This window comes from Neomonachus schauinslandi, chromosome 4 (genome assembly GCF_002201575.2).
Source record: "Neomonachus schauinslandi chromosome 4, ASM220157v2, whole genome shotgun sequence".
In the NCBI taxonomy this organism is placed as follows: domain Eukaryota; kingdom Metazoa; phylum Chordata; class Mammalia; order Carnivora; family Phocidae; genus Neomonachus; species Neomonachus schauinslandi.
Window position 1 is genome coordinate 81,073,246 of NC_058406.1, and position 19,251 is coordinate 81,092,496.

At 35.8% G+C, this 19,251-nt stretch overlaps 1 protein-coding gene across 1 annotated transcript in view; it reads right to left on the reverse strand.

Annotated features, from left to right (window-relative positions):
- Positions 1 to 19,251, reverse strand: part of DPYD (dihydropyrimidine dehydrogenase) — a 799,188-nt gene that overhangs the window by 742,760 nt on the left and 37,177 nt on the right. Inside the window, 1 exon segment of the mRNA XM_021690256.2 lies at positions 14,958 to 15,068. Coding sequence (XP_021545931.1) covers positions 14,958 to 15,068 — 111 coding nt within the window.

The window sequence follows — 19,251 nt, forward strand, 5'->3', positions numbered from 1 at the left end:
ATAAATTTCCCTTTGTGAAAGTATTCCTCCTCCCCTCTCCTGTACCAGAAGAACCATTATCACTGGAGACAGAAAGTCAGCACTGAGATGCACAAACAAACCTTACTAAAATAACTTTAATTTTCCATTAGTTGTCCCCATATATTTACCTTCCCACAATTAACCACCCCTAGATGCCCAAACCCCTTTTTCCTTGTCTTGTTACTTCTCCACAATTTATCATCCTTTGTTAAAATGGTATATAAGCTGCTGGGTCTAGAAGCATCGTTGGGTCTTCACTTCTTTTCTGTGAAGGTCTCCATGCACATAAAAATAAAATATCAACGTCAACCAAAACATATATACCTTTTCTTCTATTAATGTCTTTTGCCAGTTTAATTCACAGACCTCATTAACTGAAATAAGAGGGTAGAAGAAAAGGGTTTTTTTTCTCCTATGTATTATACATTATATAAATACATTTTAAAGATAGATATATAAAGATAATTGGAATGATGTATTCAAATGTTGATGTTGAAATTTTAAGCATGGAGCCAATCTGCAAATGTTAAATAGATATTAATGTTTTCAGGATCAATCACATGAAATGTTCTAGACAACAGGTCAGTAAAATCTAAATTGATATTAAAAATTCTGAAAGAAAAAAAGAGAAAAATTCCATTCTATCTTATTAAAAATGATTGAATCCAAAGCATGACCAATGCAGAAAGGGTATAACACATTTTTGGGGGGCGTTGTTGTTAATGTAACTCAAGAGACAGAACACTAAAAATATGCTGGTTTAAAGAAAATAAGAAATGCAATGCAGTTAGGATGTGCTGATCTTGATTGGGTTATATGAAAATCCAAATATTTTTAAATTTATAAATTTCCATAATTGAGGACTATGACAGCAGAGTTCTATATTTCCATTCATACTCAATTTTGAGTGTGTGACTACAAGAGTCTTTTTCATGCAATTTTTCAATGGTCCCTGATACTCAGAGTAATGTATGAAACATTAATGTTCTGAGTTTTGTGAGGATACAGCATACACCAAATCCCCACTGAAAGAAAAGCTCCTCAATTCCTAATCATTTCAATAGGCTCTAATGTAATATTTCCTACATTGCAAATCACAGCACTTTATTTAAGGAAATCAGTCTGGCCAAGTGAGCTCTGTGGAGTGCAGCCTGCACAGACATCAGTTCAAAGGATCAGATGTCAAAGTGCTCCCTCTAATGTCCCTTAATCATCACTCCGATTAGTGCTTGAATAGAACTGTGATTAAAACCGCTGCTGCCATTGTCTACCTATTCAGTCGTCTAGCATTCTACGTAGGTTCCACCGATTAGTGTTTGAATAGGGGAACGATTAGAAAGACAGCTGCCATTGTATGCCCATTCGGAAAACAGCAAAACTCACATATTTATTTGCTATGAGCACCAAATAAATGTTTTGCAAAGGTAAAATATACTATTAGGCTCTAAAGACAATTTAGCTGATTTCTTTTGTTCAGAGCATTCTATTTTCCCATATGCAAAGATATTTCTTATTTGCAAATACAGTAATATGCTTCATTAATATCTTTTAAAATATACATATTCTGTTTTTCTAGACATAGTCTTAACACACATCTGCTTTATTATATAAGTACTTATTGACCTACAATACATCATACAATTCCAGTTTAATATTATGATTATCCAAAGAATTTCTGTATAAACAAATCAGTTTGGTTCCAGATCTTTTGAATCCCTTCTCAATATCCGTAGACTTATATGCAATCCATATGAATGACATCTCCAAAGAGAAACTTCCTTGTCAAATATGGAGAGAAAATATCTCATTCTCAAGCCATCCTAAGACAGGGGCACATTTTAGGTTAGTACTCCGTACCCTGCAGGGACTCACATAGGAAGAATCAGCCAGCGTTAGAGTCCCCATGCCAACACAGACCTATAGACTGATGAAACTGGGCAGGTCCAAGGCATCATGTTGAAGGATTTTTGGAGAAAGGAATATGTGGCAAAAAAAAAAAAATCACAGAAAGATAATTCATTCCTACTTTATGCATATATTAGTCAGGGTTCAAAAAAGCTGGTGTCTTTTTCTGTTTCTTCTTATCTCTTTCTGTCTCTCACACACACTCCTCCCAACACACACACAATCTGCTGCCAGGATATTTCTGGGCAATATAGGAAATGCTCTGTTTTTCATTACTGTTCTTAATATCTTCCTGCTTCCATTTCCTCTTCTGCAAAATGAGGATACTAATAGAATCTACCTGATACACTTGCTATTGGGATCAATTTGCATAGTATACTTACAACAGTGCCTGGCATATATATAGTCCTCAACAAGTGTTATTGAATCCCATTATTAGCATCGAAGCATTGATGGAGGTCTGTTTCTGTTACTACGCACGTAGGTATGTCCAGTGGACACAGAACAGCATAACTAAATATGGAAAGAACATGGAGAGGTAATGAGCAGGAAGAGATCAAGGAATTTACTCAGGATCATAACAGCCAGTAAATGGCAGGACCAATAACTGAAACCAATTAGTTTGTCTCTGTAGCTCACTCTTAACCAACCTTTCTGCTGATAGGTCATTCTTTTTGGTTTCACTGTCTTCTTTCATAAAAAACAAACAAACAAACAAACAAACAAAAAAAACACCCTCAAAGATAAGGAAGCTAGCTTAAAGGGAAAGTTTTCTTTCTTTTTGCTAACAAAGCTAAAGAAACACATCTTATACTTAGGGGAAAGTTTTTTCCAGTTCTACTTAAACCCTGACTAGATAACTACACGTCATCCTAATCAACAATAAAGAAAAAAGAAAAAGAAAAAACCACCACTTAACCATTATAAAATTTCAAACTAAAGAAGAGCAAAATAAAAGTAATGGGGCTGATGGCTGACAATTACAAACGAGTTTAATTTGTGTGTCACATGGATATGGAGAAAGTTGTGATCAGTGTGAAATAAATAATTAAAGCAAAGCTCTCTTGTAACAGCCTCAGGAAATCAAGAGTTAACACTTTTCTTCTTTTTAGTCAATTAACATTTTATTACATATTTCAGCCTGGAGAATAAATCTCTGACAATACTAGTCTATGTGTAGAATGAAGCACCAAGAAAACACATACACACAAAGAGAGAACCTAATATGTGACAAAACTAAATTACAGTGTATAGCAGAGTGTGCTTTCTTAACCTGATGACATGCACTTCTCTTAATGAAATCACCAGACTACAGAACTTTTCAATAAATGCAATTATTAATATCATCTTCATCATTATCAGTGTTATTGTTACATGTACTAGTCTTTGCTGACCTCTTCTGTCTCATTACTTGGTACTTACTTTCACACTCTACACTTCAGCCAAGCCATGCAGTACTGAAGCTGTTTCAGTACCTGGGTTCAGTATGCTCCCTCATCTCAAATCTTTCCAGTATGTTTTCCATTCTGGTGGGATCCCTCTTCTTCTTTTCCTCCTCCATCTATATTTTTAACTTAAATTCTGTTTCCTCAGGGAGGCCAACCTTGAATCCTGAGACCAGATTCCATAGTTGGAATACACCTGCAACACCTGACTGTGAATGACTTTAATGCCTGCGAGAAAGACTGTTAAGCTGTCAGGGCAAGAAAAGTGTTTGTCCCTTTCCCCACCACTTTTCACAGTGGTAGGCACATAGTAGGTCTGCCATTAATTTTGTAATGAATTAAACTGTACAAGGCAGATTCCAAGCAAATATTTATACTATATAATTCTTAAAATTAGGGAGAATAATTGATCTATAGTAGTGTTGGAATATAGAAAAATGTGACACATTAATTCTTTAAGAGGGTTCACTGCTATGAAAAGTAACTTATTTCCAGCCATTGGATTAAAGTCCAAAAATGTTCAGGAGATGCTTTTCAGAGTTCATATCTCATATAAAGACAATGAAAACTAATCAATGATTCCATATTTTAATTATTGATTAGGGTATACTTTGTGTTCTTAAATTGAGATGGCCAAAATTCTCCTTTTGAAATCATAACTAAGACTTCCCATAAGCAATATAAGTTACTATTTTAAAATAAATACTGATTATGTGTTAGAAGATCCCACCCCAATTCCAAAATTACAAGGTCTACATATGACTAAATGACCACAGGCAAGATTTTAGGCTCAGAATCCCTCTTCTACTTAAATTTTTATATTCTTTGACAAAGGATTTTTAGTTAATCACATGTCACTGTATATTTTTCCCTCTCTAAATTTTTTTTCCCTCTGCTGAATTTTATACTTGCATTTTCTTTAAAGAATCAAATAGTTTCTTCAAATTAATGTCTATTCTAACACATACATAAAATTAATTACTAAATTTATATAATGACAACTTCTAACCTCTGTTAGAATTATGGAAGAGATTGTCCAATAAAGATTACTTACAATACACTTATTTAAAAACAAACTTAGGGCACCTGGGTGGCTCAGTCGTTAAGCGTCTGCCTTCGGCTCAGGTCATGATCCCAGGGTCCTGGGATCGAGTCCCGCATCGGGCTCCCTGCTCGGCAGGAAGCCTGCTTCTCCCTCTCCCGCTCCCCCTGCTTGTGTTCCTGCTCTCACTATCTCTCTCTCTGTCAAATAAATAAATAAAATCTTTAAAAAAAAAAAAAAACTTATTTTTTTCTAATTAATTACAATGTTCTCAATGCATGTAGCAGGATAAGTGTTCTTATAATATAAATGGTAAAATGGTACCAGATTAATGATTCCAAAAAATCCAGTAATACATAATGTGTGGTAGCATTGCTATTAAGTTAAAGTAATGACCAGGCAAGCCCACCAGTTAGCCAGGCTGAAGTTCTGGGGCTACCTGTGCCATCCAAAGCCATCTGAGTCCCAATAGGGGCAACCAGCAATAGCTGGTTGCCAGTTGCTACCCAAGTTTAAACATTCATGGGAACATCCCTAGGTCCTGAGGCTGGCTGGTACCTCCAGAACAGTGTAAGTCCTTTGATTTGCAGCTGTTTTCAGGGCCACTATTACAGTGAGGTAAGTGAGGCATCTATAGCACAAAATTTAAGGAAGTACTCACTTTCAGAGTCTTGCAAATACCATCTAAGTTTCCCAACATGGGGTTCTAAACGGCCTTGCCTTTCTTTTTTTTTTTTTTGGAAAGATGTATTTATTTATTTTAGAGACAGTCTCAAGCAGATTCCCCACTGAGCCCAACATGGGCTTGATTTTGAGACCCTGAGATCATGACTTGAGCCGAAATCAAGAGTCCAATGCTTAAACGACTTAAAGCCACCCAAGCGCCCCATGGCCTTGCCTGTCCTAACCCTTCTTTCTTACTTTCTCTGACGAAGATTAGAAACTTACTCCACCCTCTTTCCCCAACCCGGACAGACCTCAGTTGAGAACCTGCTAGATGGAGAATGGGAGATAATCATCAATTCTGTTAAATCCAAATTTAAAATCAGACTTCATGGGATAGGGAAGTTTTACCATAATTCCTCCTCCTTCCTACTAAAATGGGCACGTTAGGCATTGAGGCCACCAGTTTTCATTTCTTGAAGAAAAAGATGTAACCACAGAAAGCAATGAGACAAAGAGAATTTTTCTGAGATTTAAGATGTTGGAAGTCAGGTTTTCAAGGAATCTGAAAGAACTTGAGTGGTTGACCATGGATTTAGAAGGAAATGTGTGATGAGTTAAAAGTAAATTTTTATCTCCACTCTTACCTTCCCATCTAAACTATATAAATATTTTAAGAATGGAAAGACAAGATAAGGATCCATAGGAAAGGGGAGGGCCCAGAAATGTTGGTAGATCCCAGAAAAAAAAAGGATCATTACCCAGCAACTCAGACTAGACATAGAGGGATGGCAAAAGTACATGGAGATCATGAGCTGGAGAACCTGCGATGAAGCCCTGGGAGGAGGTGACTAAACTGTGAAGTTTCCTGAGCCCCAGTATTGAGTGGAACATTGGAAGGAATTGTCATGCATTCACGAATGACTTAAAAGTAGCACAGGGGTGGGGAACAGAAAGGGATCTGGTGAAAGGGAATGAAGGATGACTCCACATCCCCCATGATTGGTTATTAATGGAAATACATAATGAAGAATCAGCTGGGCTCATCTCATCTACCACACTTGTCACCAAATCCCAGGGAAGTCAGATGTTAGCCCAGAGAACTAAGGAGGGGCAGGGGGACCAGTGGGGGCAAAAATCCTGAAAGTGACAGTAACTAAGTTTCTACTCTTGAAAAAGCTCAGAACAAAAATTAAGTTTGGTTACAGAAAAATAAAGGAGGTTATATTTCCTATATGCCTGAGTTTCTAGTCTGATATTTGGAATCTCTATACAAACAATACATATTTCACCTACTGAACATTTTTCACCTATTGAAGAAGGCATTAAGTTGCAAAGAATCTTGGTTTTGGTTATTTTATTTCATTTTCTTTTCTTTTCTTTTCTTTTATTTCAGAAACTCCTTCAGGCACTGAGTCTATTTTTGGAAGAATGCTATTGTCAGCAATCAGGAAAACAAAGTCAAGCTTGAGAAGTTGTTTTAAAATATGGCATAAGAAGAGGTGAGGGCAGAACAGAGATTGCTTTCTTACTGTGAATCTGGTCAAAAACTCATTTAACTTCAGAGTTTAAAAAAAGGAATTCATATTGTGAATTTGCTATGTATCAACATTGGGACCTGCATTCTATGTCACATTTAACCAAGCCAGGTAGCTGGTTATTGAAGCAATGATTCCACCTTCCCTTTCTAAATGAGGTTGAGTGATAACTTTATTAGCTATGTAGATTTTGTTCGTTACTAGTCATGTAAGCTTGAGAAGGAAAAAATGGACCCCAGCACACAAAGTAAATCATAAGGATAATTTCCAAAGTATAAAAAAATAACCACATTTGGAAATCATGTATTAGAGGGAAAACACATTGACCTATCCTTCCTTGTAGGAACTCTCTCACTATTCTTTCATGGCTCTCATCTCAACCCACACAGTGCTTCTTAACTAATTCTCGTCTCTGCTGCCCTTGCCAGAGTGTTTTTCAACATTATGCTAAGCCACCCTGGAGCCTGAGGCAAAAGGAAAGAGGTATGCTCCTATATACATGTTTTATATATTTTTGTATTATTTATCTTGCTTACAAAGTCTTTTGGTGCCCCTTACATTTTGTACTCTCCACATTTTTCCTGGGTAACTCTGCGCAGGCTTTTATACCTATATATACTCTAATGACTCAAAACTCTTCATCTCCATTCCTGACTCTTTTACTGAGCTACCACATGGGATATCCCACAGGTACAAGAAACAAAAGATCACAAACTGAACTCACTATTTCTCTCTCAATTTATCTTATAAACAACTAAATGCACACATAAAGTAAACTCATAAGTCATATTTATTTTACCACCTGTTATGGACTGAAGGTTTGTGTCCACCCCACCAAAATTCATATATTGAAATTCTAACCCCCAGTGTGATGATATTATGAAATGGGGCCTATGAGAGTGTGATTAGGTCATGAAGGTGGAGACCTCATGAATGGCATTAGTCCCCTTAGAGGGACCCCAGAAAGCTCTCTCATCCCTTCTGCCATGTGAGAACACAGCAAGAAAACAGCCATCTATGAACCTGGAAGCAGGTCCTCACCAGATACCAAATCTGCCAGTGCCCTGATGTTGGATCTCCCAGCCTACAGAAGTGTGAGACATAAATGTTTGTTGTTTAAGCCACCAGTCTGATATTTTTGCCCACGCAGACTGAAACACCTCCTAAATATATTCAAGCTTATCCTCTCTCCTACATACCCACTGCCCCGCCTTCTTTTGTCTTCTAGCCTTCTACACCAGTATGAATCTTGCCTCCCATCTTCCTTGTTAAATCCATCTTCTACTATGAAAGTTAGATGAATTCAGCCAAAGGCAAATTTGACTGAATCACGGTGATAATTAAAACTCCTTCATGGCACTTCCTTTGAAAGAGTACTATTGTTACTTATTGATATTTCAAAAAGAATGTGAGAACTTCTTGGCAAGGTCTATGTCAATCAAATTCATCTTCAATCTACTGTGATAAGTGACACAATGGCTGGCCCATTATAAAAAGGCAATAAATACAAAACAAACAAAAATAGTGACTAAGATTGTGAACCTCACACAGGAAAACAGTAACAATTTATGAAAACCTATATATTACTGCAGTCATTTCCTAGAATGAAAAAAAAAAAAAACTCAATGATTTATTTTTATTTACTTACTCAAACAATTTTACTTAAGTTCTGGTGCCAGATTGCATGAGTACAACCTCTGGTTCCACCATGCAATAGTGGAATCCTGGACAGGATGTCTAATAACTGGCTGTCTTAAACTGCATTCCCTTTTTATTTTTGCCCAGTTTTCTGATTTGTAACATTTTCTGGTCTTCAAAAATTACTAACGGAAAATGAGTGCAAAATATTTATGCAATTAGGACAGTTCAACATTTTCAAAAATGGCAAAAATAAACAGCAGTTATGGAACACCTGCTTAAAAGATACTGGAAATAACTGCTTCGTGCTTCATTAACCAGTATAAACACATTTGCCAGTTTAAATCCCCTACTGAATTCAGAATTTCCAATTAGTACTAGAATGGTATCAAACTGCCAAGGAAAGAAATTCCTGGGTAAAAAAAAAAAAAAAAATTCAGAATTTCCATTTGTCTAACTCTTTTACAGGTCAAACAGATACCTATCTTCTAAGAAGCCTATAAATTTTTGTTTATTAAAACTAAACCTGTATCTATTTTAATAGACAATTTTAGACTATAATTTGTGATTTATTCATCTCTGAGTGGCACTCAGTACAGTGCCTGAAATATAGTTGTTTTCAGGACCAAAATGGACTTCTTAAAAAGAAAGGCAGATAGGAACAGAAGACTATATGATGGCTCAAGAAAAACTTCTTTCCTGGGAATTCAAAGAAACCCAACCCACAACCCTGATGCACCTATGCAAAGAGTGATAAGTCAATGATTATCTGAACTAAATCAAAACAAAATTATAAAGCCAAAGCAAAATAGTTAGAAAATGAAACAAAATAAGCATAAATAAAAAACCTTTGTATGTAGTGGTCAGGAAGTCAGCTAAAAATGATCTCTTTGGCTATCTTCAGAAATTATATAAGATTACTGGTAAAAAAAATATGACAACCACTGCAATCCATATTTTTCTTAGTTTGATGATTCTATTTTCTAATACTCTTACTTGCCTTTCCTAAGGAAGCCAGGTGATATCCTGAAAAAGATGCACTGGATCCAGATGACCTGAATTCTAGATCTGGCTGCAACACTAAGTGATTTCAATAAGCTTAAGTAAATCATTGAACATTTTCAGCATAGTCCTCATCCATAAAACAAGGAGACAAATCTGAGTTGTCTATTTACATCATTGTAAAAACCAAATGTAATATGCAAAGGTACTCTGGAAACTGTATAGCACTATACAAGAAAATATGTAATCCTTATGTCTAGTGTATAAAGAATACATAAAAGAAGGGTCATATTCATTCATGCATTCATTCGACAGATATTTAGTGAGCACCAACTGTTCTAGAAGCTGGGAACACAGCTTATGAAACAGAACACACAATGAACAAAACACAAAAATCACTGCCCTCTTGGACTTTATATTCCAGTGGAAAAAGATAAAAAATAAATTAGTGAGTGAAAAAAAGAGTATATCAGTGATAAGCGCTAGAAGAAAAATTAAGCACAGCAGTCTAAAGAGAGCTCAGAGTGGGGCAGTCTTAGAGTTCTAAATAGAGTGGCCGGAGAAGGCCTTGCTAAGGTGACAACTGTACAAATGAAATTGTGCAAACTCCAAGTGAGCTGAAAAACCACTGAAAGATTCTAAGCATGGGAATTTTAAAAGGATTTCTCATGTGTATTAAGATGAGATTCTACTAGGAAAGGCATAAGCATGGAAACTGTCTCAAGGCTATTGAGACAGATGAGAGATTAGAAAGGTTGGTAGTGGTGAAGGTGGTGAGAGGTGATAAGATTCTGGATATAGACAGCATTTAAAGTGAGGAGAAAAAATGAGATCACCAACATAATGAGCCTCAGAGAGAGAATGATCTAAGCCCCGGGCACTCTAATATTTAGGGGTGAGAAGATGAACAAAGAAGCCAAGAAGATGCTAATAAGGGAGTCTGATGTCCTGCAAGCGAAGAGAAAGAAAATATTTTAGGAAGGAGAGAGCAAATTTCTGTATCAAGTGCTGCTCATAAGGCCCCACGATTTGACTCTTTGTTTAGCAATTTAAATTGATTTTCCCTAAAAGCAAAATTTGAGACAGGGATTTGTGTGCAGGTGATTTACGGAATAAGTGCTATTCAGGAAAAGTACAAGGAAGTAAAGCAGGGTAGGAAGCAGGGAGACTTGCAGAGCAAGGATGCAGTCAGTAGTACTGTCTAGTCATAGAAAGAACAATAGGGCAAGGCTCATGAATTTAACAGCCCACAAGAGTTGCCCCTGCCTTGAAGCAAGGGGGCTGGCATCCTTCAGAATATTGTCTTCGTCTTTAGTTTTCAGAAGTTTAATTATGACATATCTTGCTGTGGATTTCTTCGGGTGTCACTCAGGTTTTTGAATCTATAGGTTTACGTTTCTTGCCAAATTTGGAAAGGTTTTAGCCATTATTTCCTTTTTGAGTATTTTTCAGCCCTGCCCTCTTTCTTCTCTTCCTCTGGATGGTAGCAGAAGTCCAGTGGTCTCTCCACTGACATCACAGAGGGTAAGTGGGGATGTGGGCCCACTCGGTTACCAGCTAGCTAATGGGGATGAAAATATTGGCTCTCTATTCTTTCACCCAGCAGAGGTGTTTGGGCATCTCATTATCTCATCACAGAGCAGAAGTCTAGGCTTCCTACCCAGCCTTTATGGAATAGACATGGGTTGGGGTCACAGTTTTTCTTGTTGTGTTTGGCTAGAGTAGTTACTATCTGAAGGTTTTTTGTCTTGCTAGGCTGGTCCTTCCCTGCTATTTTAGCTAGAGAGAACAGACTTAGCATTTTGGGACTTAGCATTTCCAGTTGGGACCTAGCATTTCCAGTTCTCCAATTTCTTTAGCTCTAAGACTGGGATATTCATTTTATTTATCTATTTTATTAATTCCATTTTTTTTTCCCAAAACATGTTTTTTTATTTATTTTTATTTTTTAATTTAATTAATTAATCTAAGTAAGCTCTGCACCCAGGGTGGGGCTTGAATTACTGACCCCAAGATCAAGAGTCACATGCTCTACTGACTGAGCCAGCTGACCGCTCCCACCCCGCCGCCACCCTGCGAAGACTGGGATAAATGCAGAAAAAATAAACCCCAGGGAACTCACTACTGTTTCATTCTTTAGGTTGTATTTCTCTAGCTAGTTGGCCTTCTTTCTACCTTTCAAAGTCTTATGTTTGCTTTATGTACATATAAGGCTTTTAAATTTTGATGAGTGATTATAAAACACAAGTATGAAAATTTACAAATTAAAAAATAAATCATATCTCTTGGTTATACTTTTAATCAATTCTTCATGCAAACACAAAGAGCATAATAATGAAAAGGAAAGGAACCACATTCTTTAACTGCACTGAGAGTAACTTTCAACCTTAGCTCCATATTTCCACTTTCGGTATGAATTTCACTACTCTCTCTTAATACAAGTGTGTCAAATAAAATTTCAAAATGGTATGCATCCAGAGCAATAAATCTAATCTTATAAATTAAGATGATTTACCTTTCATTTTCCACTAATACTTGCTTATCATAGAAAACTTGAAATATACAAAGGTGCTAACAAAACAAAGCTAGTCACAATTAACACTCCATTATATTTTCTTTTTCGATGTGTCTTGGGGTGTGTGTGTTTGTGTAACTGCACACAATCATTCTTAAATATAATGTTTCATGCGTTTTCCTTGTAACATAGACTGTATTTTTCCAGATTATTAATTATTTTAAAAATAATTTCCATGGTTGCACAATTTACCACTGAATGGATCTGCCCTAATTTATTTAACCACAACTCAATGGTTGCAATTCAGTGGGTTTTCCCCACATTTTTCTCTACCAAATAAATAATGTGGGGATAAGTTTCTTTCTACTTAATTCTTTACCTACATTCCTAATTCTTTGTTTAGGATAGTTTGGTAGAAGATGAATTATTGGGTATAAATGTTTGATAATTTAAAGATACTATTATGGACTGAATTATATCCCCCACAAATTCATATGTTGGAGTCCTAACCTCCAGTACATCTCAGAATGTAACTGTATTTGAAGACAGTCTTTACAGAGGTAATTGAATTAAAATGAGGTCATTAAGGGAGACTCTAATCTAGTATGATTAGTGTCATTATTAGAGGAAATTTGGACACAGGCACATAGAGCAGAAAAGACCATATAAAGACACAAGGAAAAAGCAGTAGAGAAGCCTCAGAAGAAAACAACCCTATTGATACCTTAATCTCAGATTTCTAGCCTCCAGAACATTGATAATTTCTGTTCTTTAGGCCACCCAGTTAATGGTAGTTTATTATGGCAGCCCTAGCAAACTAACACAGGTGTTAATGAATATTGTCAGATATACTGTCAAACTGCTTTTCTCAGAATTTGTGCCAATATATACTTAATGGAGAAAACCCATCTCACTACATCTTTGCCCATCGTTTATACACACACACACACACACATATACATATATGGTAAAATTAGACAGTGTACAGCTTAACATTTTGGAATAAAATGCTAACTTTCAGAAAATAAAAACAGTAAAAATGGTAACAGAGAAAGCCTCTCTTTCTCAATAAAACCTCACCATAAATAGTTTAATAATACATAAATGAGACCTTAGAGAAGAAGTCATATAATTTTTCTGGATCAGGTTCTCATACCTTTAAAATGATTTAGACTTAATAATCTTTGAGGGCTTTCTAAATTTGAAATTTACATTATTTCTTTATTCACTTCATAATATAAGATCATGCCTTAGAGTCAGTCTATTATTTGATCTAATGATCTAATTTGGATCACACTAGTCTCCTTTGACCTCATAGTGGAAAGCAAAACTCACCCAAATGGTACAAGGAAAAGTGAACTCCAAATCCAGGTTTGCTATTATGTGTTATCATCTCAAGTCACACTGTTTGTTTGTATTTATTTTTAAAGATTTTATTTATTTGACAGAGAGACACAGCAAGAGAGGAAACAAGCAGGGGGAGTGGGAGAGGGAGAAGCAGGCTTCCCGCGGAGCAGGGAGCCCCATGTGGGGCTCAATCCCAGGACCCTGGGATCATGACCTGAGCCGAAGGCAGACGCTTAACGACTGAGCCACCCAGGCACCCCTCTTTGTATTTTTATTTCCTTTTTTTTTTCATTTAAAAAACTTTGCTGAGTGCTCAGTGACAAGAAAATTTTAAAAAATCACATGAATACAGACACACCTGTACACATACTTCAATTCCATCAACAAAGAGTTAATATGTAAGGAAGAAGGAAGTACATAAAAATAAACTAAAATCATTACCTTAGACAGTATAAGCAAAGTACCAAAAAGCCAATGCAAATAAACTAATACTATTCATTGTTTCACTAACTGATTTGAGAAAATTACTTTTGGGGAAATTAATTTTGAGAAATTGGGTAAAAAGGAATTTGCTTTCCTAATTTAAAAATGTATAACCCCTAAAATGGTATTTTAAACATTGCCTTTGAGGTTGTACTTAATCCCCATTTATGTCCTCAAAGTGCCAGCGTTAACCTCATAGAATCAGTTAAATAACATTTCAGCAATCAGTAATCCCAGACATTTTTGCTCCTGTACCTCACTTGGATATATTAAATGCTCACAGTGTTCCCCAAATACTGTACATATATTCCCCAAAAGCATTATCTTACAACAGCTTGTATATACCAACATACTCTTCTTCAGTTGAATTATATCTATAATATGGAAACAGAATCTATAATAAGGACACAGAATGTCCTTGTGTCATTATACAAAACATTTTTTAAAGGCTTTAATTGAATTTAATCTTTTTCATCATGACAAGTGCACTCTTTAATCCCCATCACCTATTATGCCTACCCCCCACTTCCCCTCTAGTAACCATCAGTTTGTTTTTGATAGTTAAGAATCTATTTCTTGGTTTGCCCTTTATTCCTTTGCTCATTTGTTTTGTTTCTTAAATTCCACATATGAGTGAGATCGCATGGCATTTGTCTTTCTCCGACTGACTTATTTTGCTTGGCATTATACTCTCTAGCTCTAATCATGTTGTTGCAAATGGCAAGATTTCATTCTTTTTGATGGCTGAATAATAAATATTCCATTATTTATATATACCACATCCTCTTTATCTATTCATCTATAAAGGGACACTTGGGCTTCCTCCATAGTTTGGCTATTGTAAATAATGCTGCAGTAAACATAGGCATGTATATACCTTTTCAAATTAGAATTTTCATATTCTTTGGGTAAATACCCAGTAGTGGAGTTACTAGATCTACAATTCTATTATTCATTGTTTGAGGAACCTCCATACTTTCTTCCATGGTGGTTGCACCAGTTTGCATTCCTACCAACAGTGCACAAGGGTTCCTTTTTCTCCAATCCTCGCCAACACATTGTTTCTTTTGTTTTTCATTTTACAAAACAATTTAAAGAGAAATTTTATAGATTTTTAAGAAAATAAATTTTGGCACCACACTAAATCTACATATTTTTTTAAATGTTTCAATAGATTTTTAAGGAATAAAATTAGACACTTTTGAGATTATTCAAATATAAAATATTTAAAATATGAAAAAATTATAGCTGTACTTTACACACATTTAATTGTATTTCAAAGTATATGTAAAATCTTGTCTTATAATATGTAAGATGTGATCATTTTCAGTGTGAAATCATCTATCACTGGTACTTACAATGCAGTTTTTATCAGTATTTCTTTTCCAGTGTTTCTTGTCTACTTTCTTGGCCGAAGTGGAATGCAGCGCTGCATGAGTTTGTGTTCGAGGATTTAAAGCCAGGATACTCTGAAAATAGCATAAACAATGTATAATCATATATATTGGCATTTAAAAAAATCAAAACTTTATTTTAAGATTACCCCACACACCCCAAAGACATATACTAAAAATGTTGTTTTCTCCTCCTGCTATTGTAATTCCACAATAAGCTTATCTAAAATAATCATTTACTAGGCAATATACTTGTTGATTTCATAAGAATATTGACTATAATATGAAAAATTTAAAAATCACATAAACTATACCAAAGACTCTTTAAGATAAATTTTATACATAGCATTTAGATGAGAATGAAATCAGAAAAGATGCAATACTGTCCATTTTAAATTTTTAGAATTTACAAACTGCTTTCACATGCACTACCTAATTTAATAACAGCTACTATTAAATAAAAATTTTGGATGAGCAAATAAATTCAAGGTGTTTAGGTAACCCACCCACTTGCGATCTCACAATTAATATGCAGAAGGGATTGACTCAGAACTCAATTCTAAGCTTATATTCAAATTCACCCAAAAATAGAGTCTATATTTTACTGTGACTTTGTGAGGCATAAAGGTAGAAGAGAAAACCTTTTTAAACACATGTGCAAAAACATTAAATGGCACCTGAATAACTCAATAAAGAATTAATCTAAAAGTCCTGTCTTAAGCAAGCATTTAAAAGAAAACCACTAGAGGTCTTCTAGAATGGTGGCATGAAGACCTCTGCAGATCAATTCCCCAGCAAAACAAACATTCTGATAAAAATTAGTAAAAATAATGGGCGCCTGGGTGGCTCAGTTGGTTAAGCGACTGCCTTCGGCTCAGGTCATGATCCTGGAGTCCCGGGATCGAGTCCCGCATCGGGCTCCCTGCTCTGCGGGGAGTCTGCTTCTCCCTCTGACCCTCCTCCCTCTCATGCTGTCTCTCATTCTCTCTGTCTCAAATAAATAAATAAAATCTTTAAAAAAAAAATTAGTAAAAATAAGAACCCTTTAAAATCTCTAGAAATCATGCTAAAGTTAAACAGCAATTGAAGAAACAGTTATTCAAGAAAAATCTACTAAAACTTGGTAAGAAGAGTGAAGGTCTGTGGCATTTGAAGGATGGCCTGCCCACCCCCAACCCGCCATGTTCCCAGCTCAGCATGACAGAAATTCCACCTCAGGGGAATGCTGCCAAGAACACAAGGGTCCATCTGCCCCTAGCTTCCAGTTGAGGTTGTGGTATTTCCCAGAGAAGGGCAGACTATTAGTATTTCTCAGCCCCCACCCTTCCCACTCACACACACCCCCAACCTCTATGCAGCAACTAAACTCCACAAAGTGCAGCTGAGAAGTTAGGAGTTCCCTTGCTTCACCCAGCCCCCACTCACAGAACAGAGGCTCTCTCTGAAGAACAGCATGCCAATTACCCAGGGGTCCTGATCACCCTCATCTCAACTTGCTCACTCTTTGGACTTAATATACCAGGAGAAGCAAACTGAGATTGGAAGCTACTGCCTGCTCATAAAGCAGGAGTGTCCATCCAAAAGAAGCAGGCCACTAAACCACCCCTAGCTCTGTAGCTGTGGTTCAGAGATTTTTCACAGAATGAGAGGCATGCCATAAGAACAGACAGCTCCCGGCAAAGGAACTGACTTTATTAGAATTAGTATGTGGGTAAGTTCAAGCCTATGGGTACTCCCAAAACAACAGTTTGATGGCAATTAAGAGGAGGGTGATAGCTTCATGAGAGCAATAAACTAAATCATAAGGCAGACTATTTACCAGAGAGAACCACGGAAAGAAATAGTTAAGAACAGCTCCCCTAGGGTCACAAGAAACCTCAAAGACTCACTTCAAAAACTACCCCTGAAAGGGGCCCAAATTTAATTGGCTTACACTGTGGAGCAATTTATAGCCCAGAGTACTGAAAAAAAAAAAAATAATAATAGAGTAATCAGCCAACAATCAGTGAAAACCAAGAGCTGGGTGTAATACCAACAGACCAACAGAGGTGGGCAGTTGAACAACAAGGTGTCAGATTTAACACACACACACACAAAACTTTATCTGTAAGACACTCTACCCAACAACAGCAGAATGCACATTCTTCTCAGGTATACACAAAATGTTCTCTAGGACAGACAATATGCTAGGCCATAAAACAAGCCTCAATAAATTTTTAAAACCATACAAAGTAGTTCTCCAACCATAATGGAATGGAATCAAATATCAATAACAGAAAGAAATTTGGGAAATTCGCAAACAACATAGATGAACATAGTAAACTATGCTGAGAGAAGCCAGTTATAGAATAACATATATGGTATGATTTCATTTATATATAATGTCTAGAGTAGGTAAATATAAAGAAACAGAGAGTAGACTGTGCTTGCCAGAGATGGAAGAATTAGGGGGAAATGGAGTGATTGCCAAAGGACAGACACATGGTTTCCTTTTGGGGTGATGAAATTGATGGTGGGTGGGGATGGCAGCATAACTCTATGAATTCACAAACAGCTTTTGAATTCTATACTTTGTGTGAGTGAACTGTGTGGTATGTGAATTATACCTTGATAAAGCTGTTATCAAATAAATAAATAATCACTAAATTCTACATTCAGCAGATTTCACTGTGTACTATACTCACTCTAATAACCATCACTGGGACTTACTTTATTAGCCCAATATAAATAAAGATTATTTTTAGCAATTCCTATACATGATGGACATGAGATTTCTTCAAAATCCACCAATTTAAATGTCTAGGTTTTCTGGACAACAAACATCAAATAGAGCTATTAGTTTTAAATGGCTTATTCCTTCTGATGAAATAATGACAAAACAACATATTAATAAGAGCCAACATTAGAAAATATAACCTCATTTTTATACAAAAAGTTGAAAACACTTTCTTATTATAAAATGAATGTGCTTTTTGTCATTATTCAACCTTGAACCATTACTAATCTCATACATTAATTCAAGCTGATGAATAAGAAGATGACATTTTTTAAAGGTAGATATTGTGACCAACATTTAAAGGAAAAAAAAAAAAACAACTGGGTAACAGTCAAGATGGTTCCATTTATTTTAGCTTTTACTTCACAATCCATATTGTGATAAATGATTATGTTTATCTATGTCAGCATAGTAATGTAATTTTTGAGAATAAACATTATGAATGCAATTTATTGGCTGCTTATCACAGCAACTTTTCTTTTACATAGCATAAGTAGAAAGTATAACATAACATGAAATATTGGGTTAACCTTTTACAAAAAGGCAGTGAGTTGAATTCAATGGATCTTGGGTAAAAATAAATTGGATTGTGGAGAATGGTTACCAGGAATTTGACTTAATATCCCAAATGAAAAGTGATATAACATAAAAATTCAAAATATAAGTGGATGAGGGCTGTTAAAAACAATTTCCCAAAGCAAGACATTTTAAAACTAAAAGTCAATATCATCAATAACTAAATAGCTGGCAGAATAATATAGGAGAGTTCTAAATTGCATTCTTCCTAAGAAATGACCAAAGCCAGATCCTAACAGGGTCACAGGGTCCCCCCTCCCAATAAATTTAGAACTTTAAGAGGCCTGTTAACCCTTTCAGATATAAGGCATGTTTCTGATAGAGGGGATTTTCTCCCCTACAAAGAATTTGGTCTTTGGCTTTCCCAATCATTTTCAGTAACACAATAAATGTACTGGTGATTCTAGAAGCAAAACAAACAAAAACAAAAACCAGAATTTGAGAAATTTTCCCTATACTATTTAGTTTAAGAAATGATAGAATATGATCCAGACACAGATTTACATGTGAGATCAAATCAGGGTTATGTGTTGTCACTGTTGTCTATCAACACTATTCTAGGAAGTGTTGGGAAGAATGCCACAACATACAAACTAAAATTCGGCATCTGAGGAGAGTCTTTCTTTCCTCCCAGAGAGGGCACAAAGAGGAGCCTATATTGACTACAATTGCAGGCCCTCACTTCACAAATAAAAGCATTAAGAATTAGCCTAAAAATATTGGAACTGCAGTATTATTTGAGAGCTTGAATTCCAATTGCAGGAAACCACTTGGCCAAAATGTCCTCTTTCTAAAAATGTGGCTTTGTTTTATATCACAATATCAGTTATCTAAACATAATGCATCATTAAGCTTCCCTCACCCTTTGCATTTTAAATTATAAACAAATGTTTCCTCTTCAATCCT